Genomic DNA, 6,609 nt, shown 5'->3' on the forward strand with positions numbered 1-6,609 from the left:
CGGGCTGGGCTGGGGATCGGTGAGGGGACCACCCAGACGGCAGACCCTCGAGCCATATTTTCTGGGCAGAGGCTGGTCGAGAGGCCTTTTCCAGTCATGCATATTGGGGCCACTTGTGGCAGTATCGGGGTCCAGGGCTCTGGCTTCAGATCTGTGTGTCCAACGCTCAGTCGGTGGCTGGAGCTGGCATGTGGCTACTTAGGCATCACGTGGCATGAACAAACGGGGCCCCCGGCTCCCCTACACCACCTCACTTCCAGGATCCACACCGGACGCCATAGGGACGGCATCTCCCCCACTGCACGGCGGCCCCCAGACACACTGGGACTCAGGGCAGGGTTTGGGCTTCTCCCCACACGAGTGAGTGAGATGTCCACGCACAAGTCTCCCGCAGGAGCCTGGACCCGCCCCGTCTTCTGTTGGGGCAAACTGCCCAGAGGAGCTCCAGAATCCCCCAGGGGGAGCCTGGTTCCCAGACAAAAGAGCCCCCTGAATCTAGAGGACAAACCAGGGTGGGCAAAACGGGGCTCGGGGCCAGCTGGGGCTCAGCCACGTGGAGGGACAGTCCACGCACACATCAGTGGCAGGAAACACTTTGGAGTGCTTGGCTGGCCTTACCAAGAAATTACATGTCTGTTCACCAGTATTTTCTGGTGCCCATCAGTGTTATAGATAATCACATATTTTGTAAACAGTGTTTACGTGCTGGGAGGTTATTGAGTCCAGCTTTGAATCGGCCACAGAAGTGTGATATCCATTTCTCGGGCAGCGGTGCCCTCTGGTGGCAGCGTACTTCTCTGCCCGTGGTGGGAAATGGGGTTGGGGGGTTTGTGGGAGGAAGGGGGGTATTGCACTTAGAGATTTCATTTTGCCTTTCAAAGCCCGAGAGCCTCCAGCCAGGGGGACCCTTTGCCTTCTGGTGGGGCCGTCGCTGCCAGGCCAGGGCCACTCTGCCCATCTGCGTCCACCCACGGCCCCGCCCAGACACCGCCTCCTCCCAGGCCCCCTGCGGCCCACGTCTCAATGCTCTGGCAGGCTGGGTGCCCTCTGCCCAGAAAGCCCGGCCCCACCCTCCCTGGCGGGTCCTTCCTGCTGCCAGCAGGCCGGGCCTCCGCTGTGTCCTCCAGGTCCCAAGGCAGGTGGCCCCTGGCAGCGTGCCTCACCCCCATAGCCTGTCCTCTGCTCCGAGATGTGTTTCTCCAGCCTCAGCCGCAGCTCCATCAGCCTGTCCCCCTCCCCTGGCGGGCCCGGCTCCACCAGGATCAAGTGGGAAAGGTTGCTGTCCAGAGAGCAGAGGGGCCTCTGGCCACCGCCGTCATCCGCGGGGTAGTGGACGGGGCTGTCTTCCTGTGCCCAGTGGGGAGACCAGGCAGAGCCCTCAGGAGGCCACTCGGGCTGGGTCCACGGGCCATGCCTTGCAGGCCGCACCGGGGGGCCCTGAGAGGGCCTCTGCCTGGGACTCAGTTTCCCCAGCCCTCAGGCGGCGGGAAGGCTGACAGCGGGGGCTGGGCCTCCCATGAAAGGGGGCGGGGTGGGTCTTTTTCAGACAGAACCGTGGAGGCAGCCTCCTAGACTCTGCAGGGGCTGGAGTCCAGATGTCCATGGGGCCACCTGGGCCTCCCTCAGTCACGCTTTAGACAGACCCAGCGTGAGGGACAGGAATGAGGACCAGGCCTGCGTGCTGCTGGCCCAGGGAGGCACAAAGCTTGGGGTGGTGGCCAAGCCTGGCCTGGCCTGTCTGGCTCTGGCGGAGGCCGGGTCCCTGCCCCGTGGGTCTTGCTGGCCTGTCCCTCTACGGTGCTGCCCCTACTGGCCTCCTCCTGCCCCGCCTTTCATCTTCCCAGAGCTCCGCCCACTGTCTCAACCCTTCCCAGCCTCCCTGCCTCCACCCACTGGCTGCGTCCCCAAGCCTGTGACCAGGAGGCCTAGAGCAAGGGTGGTCTGTCCACGGCTCCTCCTGCCTCCCAGACCACCGTGCCCTGTGGCCATGGTGCTCGGGGCCAGTGCTCACCTGGGCATTCTCCAGAAGCTGCTGGTGCAGGACGCGGCCCAGCGAGGCCAGGCCGATGGCGACCACGCGGACCTTGGCGGACGTGCTGGCCAGGGAGTGGTCGCGCACAGCCTGCCCCACGTGCCGGGCCAGACCCACACGGAGGGCGCTGGTCAGGATCCAGGCACCTGTGGGGCCGGGGCGGGGATCATTGTGCTGGTGGCCCCAGGTCCTCCCTGGCCGGTCTACCCAGGCCAGGGGACCAGCCCTAACCCCTCGGCCCAATCGGTAGCCAATGACCCGGGAGCCAGGACTTGGGTGCTGGGGAAACCAAGGCCCAGAGAGGGTGAGGCACTTGTCCGAGGTGGCTCAGAAGCTTGGGACTGGCTGGGCCCAGAAGCCCAGCTTCCAGGCCTGGGGAAGGGGCACCCTGGGCGCCCCCTGGACAAGCCCACAGCTCCGTCCAGTGCCCATGCTGGACCAGAATCCCAGAGTGTTTTTCCAGATTAAGACCCCTGGCCATGTCTGCCTCGAAGAGCTTGCTCCCTGGGTCACTGACATCTCTGCACTGAGGGGTCCAGAGCCCCGAGTCTTTCTCCTGGGCTTTCTGCAGGCCGAGGCCACCTCAAACAGAGCCCAGTGATTCGCTTGGGCCCCCAGGACTGGCAGGCCCAAGACTCCCCAGACTGGGGGCGGTGGGGCCCACCCTGCAGGCATCTCAGCACAGTGAGCACAGTGGGTGGAGTGCAGGCATCTCGCGGAGGCCCCTGGGTCCTGTGAATGGAGGGGGTGGCCCTGAGGAAGGACCAGGTCTCTGCCCAGCTGGAAGAGCCCCCGCCCAGCTACACTGCGCCTGGGGGAGGTGGGAGCATCGACACGGAGGGCTGAGTGAGGCCACGGGGTCAGGGGCGGCGGTGGGTGGCCCGTGGCCGTGGCCTGTGGCCTGAGGCAGGGCCTCACCCGTGCTCTGAGCCGCCTTCACCAGCCCATTCCGCAGCACGTCCCGCAGCCAGGGCTTCATGGGGAAGGGCCTCTCCTCGCCCGCCAGGGACACCACCAGGTTGGGCGCTGGCAGATGCCACTCGGTGAGGAGCAGGTCAAAGAGCACCGAGGAGGCCACACCCCCGGGCACCTTCACGAACTGCAGGGGGGCCACCGCTCAGGGCTCGCGGGCGAGGGCCTCGGGACCCCTTGTGAGACGGCCTGGCCCTGCTGCGGCCCACCCCCGCCCCATGAGCCGCGGCGGACCGGGGGCATCTGGGCACAGCCCCGAGGAGCAGGTCCCGGGTGGGCAGGTCCTTCCACGGAAGGACACAGGGCACGTCGTGGTCACCGGCGCCCGGGGCCCCTACCTTGCCTCGCTTCTTCCCGGACCCTCCGAAGTCCACCTCACCCCGGAGCAGGCCCGGCCCCTGCCCGTCTCCTGCGTCCCTGGGGCTGCCGGGGCAGGGTCCGTGGGCGTCCTGCATGGCGGCTTCTCTGTGGGGACACCTGAACTCCCAGGGCTGGAAGGGCTGACCCCCACTCCTTCCCTGTCGGGGCCGGAGCTGCCTTCTCCAGGAAGCCCCTGTCCCCACGCCGGCAGGAGCCTGGGGCCGCCACGAGGGCCTTCTCTCCCGCGGGCGCCATCCCCCCACAGGGCCCCACCCCCCGGGCCCAGCACCCCTCCCCGGATGAGGTGGGGTCACGACCCCGGCAGCTCCTGGCCCTAGACTCACCCCGTCCCAGGCGCCTTGGCTGGCCACACCTGTCAACACTGCTCCAGAGGTTTTCTGGGGTTGTCCTGGAAACCCCACAAACTCAGTGGGGGACTCACAGCCTTCTGGCCACAGCCCGCCTCCCAGGACAGGGATGAGGCTCCTGGGTGTGCCTGGACCGGTGGGTGGGGAGGCAGGGTGGGTGCTTCGGGGAGGAGGTGGCCTGGAGGAGGGGCCAGAGCGGGCTGGACTTCTCCGGCTCACACAGCGGCAGCTCCAGGACCCCCTCGGTCTCCTCCTGCCCAGCTCCTGCCTCAACTGCCCCCCGGCCACGAGGCTGGCAGCTCGGCCCACCCTACGCGACAGGGGCCCAAAGGCTGCAGGCCAGCAACTGTGATGCGCTGCGTCCCTTAGGCCCCCCATGACACGCTGGCTCACCATCGATGTCAGCCACCACCCAGCACCGCCTCGGCTGACCCCAGCCCGTGCCCTGTCCCCCTCATGTCCTTTCTTCAGAAAACTCAGTAGGGGGCATGCCAGCCCCTCCACCCACTCCCCCGAAGCCCAGCGCCAGCCACAGGCTGCTGGCAGGAGTCACCCGGGCCGGCCAGGCAGCCGCCCACCCTCGGGCATCTCTGCCACCCTACCTGACCTGGGGCTGTTCGGCATCTCCTAAGTCTGCAGGGCCATCCCCGGGGCTCTAGGTGCCCGCCCCACCCTCTCACGCCCAGAGGCAGCCCCCAGCACCCTGGGCAGTGCCCGGCCACAGGCCGACCCTTTCAGAGGGAAGCTTGGGCTGTCTGCAAGACCCCTGGCTTCCGAGAGAGGGGCCGGCCTGTATACACAGGAGGGGACCTAGGGTGGGCGGGGTGTCTTCACCTGCCTCCTGGGGCTGGCCACAGCCAAGGACCAAGGCCAAGTCCTCACCACTGTGCCTCTGGGGCCAGCAGCTATCGTGTCCCCTCAAAAGAATGTGTGTCCTCAAAAGATTTGCTCGTCCTAACACCTGGTACCTGTGAATGTGACCTTCTTCGGAAATAGTCTCTCTAGATGGGATCAAGAGAGGAGACTGAGGGAGGTCATGCTGGGGTAGGTTGGTCCTTCTCCCCATGGCTTGTGTCTTTATAAACAAGGCGACATTTGGGTCGGGTGTGGTGGCTCATGCCTATAATCCTAGCACTTTGAGAGGCCAAGGTGGGAGGATCGCTTGACCCCAGGAGTTCAAGACCCGCCTGGGCAACATAGCAAGACCTTGTCTCTGCAAAAAATAAAAATAAGTAAAAATTAGCTGGGATTGGTGGCACACACTTGTAGTCCCAGCTACTTGGGAGGCCGAGGTGGAAGGATCACCTGAGCTCAGGAGGCCGAGGTTGCAATAGCAGTAATCATGGCACTGCACTCTAGCCTGGGCAACAGAGTGAGACCCTGACTCAAAAAGTAAAGAAAAGGAAAATAAGAGGGGACATTTGGACATAGAGACAGGAAGATGCAGTGAAGATGTGGGGAGAAGTTGACCACATATAGACAGCGGCAGGAATGACGTGGCCACTAGCCACGGGATGCTGGGAGTCCCAGCGGCCACAAGAAACAGGAAGGACCCTCCCTAGAGCCTTGGGGAAGAGCTGGCCCTCAGAAGCCTTGACTTAGGGCTTAGTGCTCCTGGCCTCCAGGACGGTGAGAGAATCCATTCCTGGGGTCTTAAGATGCCTCGTCCATGGCCGTTTGTCACAGCAGCCCCAGGGCACCCACGGGGGCCCAGGTTGGGTAAGCGCAGCTTCTGGTGGCTGCCGGCCACTGGCAGGCCACCGGGCGCTGGGCCCCCTAGTCTGGCCAGGCCCGTGGAGGCACCCTGAGCGCTTGACACCTGGCCTCGCCCCTCCATGGGGCGGATGCAAATCCTCTCACTTCCCATTCCCAGAGCAGGGTGGGTATGGCAGCCACAGGGAGGGAAGGGGCAGGATTTGAATACGAGCTCCCAGCTGGGCCCAGCGTGAAGGTGTCCAGTGCTATTTTGGTGTTCAAGGACACACCCAGGGGGTGGGGGGGTGGGACATGGCACAACCCCGAGGCTGCATGGCAATCGGCTACCAATCTGGGGAAGTAAAACAGCAGAAATTCACCCCCTCAGGGTCCTGGAGGCCCGAGTCCAAATCTGGGTCGGGGGCAGGCTCACTCCCTCCAGGGGCTCTGGGAGGACCCTTCCTGCCTCTCCCGGCTCCTTGGCATGTGGTTGCGTCCCTCCAGTCGCTGCCTTTTCCATCACGTGGTCTCCGTCTCTCCTCTTGGGAGGACACGCCATTGGACCAGTGTGGCCCCGTCTTGCCTTATTTCCAAATGAGGTCACCTTCCCAGGTTCCTCTGGACACTGTTCCACTATTAGGGTCCCTGCTATGGAGGGGTGGGGGCCTTATTCAACACAGCACAGGTGGACCTGCAGTGAGGGCAGGGTCCCCGGGCCTAGGCTGGTCTGGGGCTGCCCTCACTCCTGCTGGTCTGGTCATGTCTGGCCACGTATGGACACGTGTGCCACAACGGGGGATATGGGGCTGGACATGGCCCCCTGCCTAGGACGTGGGTGTGGGGTTTAGGAGTTTGAACCCCAGCTGTGACCCTCAGCCTGGTGGACAGGGCTGAGCTGGACACTGTCACCCTCATCTGCCCCGAAGGTTTCAGGCCACAAGTGGGGGACTCCCCCTTTCCTTGTGCACCCTGAAGGGAAAGTGATAGAGGCCTGTGCCCTGGGGGCCTTCCCTGGGCTCAGCAGTGCCTTCTCTGTCCTGTTGAAGCCCCCTGGTAGGAACCACAGCCTGTCAGAGGCGGAAGCAGGCCACAAGCCCAGACCACAAGCCCAAGCCATTGGCTCAGCCCACAAGCCCAGGCCATCAGCCCAAGCCAAGAGCCCAGGCCACAAGTCCAGGCCAC

The 6,609-nt window shown here is 64.6% G+C and overlaps 1 protein-coding gene across 1 annotated transcript in view; it reads right to left on the bottom strand.

The window, feature by feature from the left end:
* TRPM5 (transient receptor potential cation channel subfamily M member 5) overlaps positions 1 to 3,459 on the bottom strand; it is a gene marked incomplete at its 3' end in the record, with an annotated part of 13,201 nt that extends 9,742 nt beyond the window's left edge. Inside the window, exons 1-6 of the mRNA XM_021712417.1 lie at positions 3,343 to 3,459; positions 2,951 to 3,131; positions 2,012 to 2,178; positions 1,164 to 1,347; positions 382 to 495; positions 255 to 298 (exon numbers count right to left, since the gene is read on the bottom strand). Of these exons, the coding sequence (XP_021568092.1) occupies positions 255 to 298; positions 382 to 495; positions 1,164 to 1,347; positions 2,012 to 2,178; positions 2,951 to 3,131; positions 3,343 to 3,459 (807 nt within the window). The remainder of the gene's footprint in view (positions 1 to 254; positions 299 to 381; positions 496 to 1,163; positions 1,348 to 2,011; positions 2,179 to 2,950; positions 3,132 to 3,342) is intronic.
* Positions 3,460 to 6,609: the final 3,150 nt, after the last annotated feature.

This window comes from Carlito syrichta, unplaced genomic scaffold (genome assembly GCF_000164805.1).
Source record: "Carlito syrichta isolate Samal-C Ts95f unplaced genomic scaffold, Tarsius_syrichta-2.0.1 Scaffold303246, whole genome shotgun sequence".
NCBI lineage: Eukaryota > Metazoa > Chordata > Mammalia > Primates > Tarsiidae > Carlito > Carlito syrichta.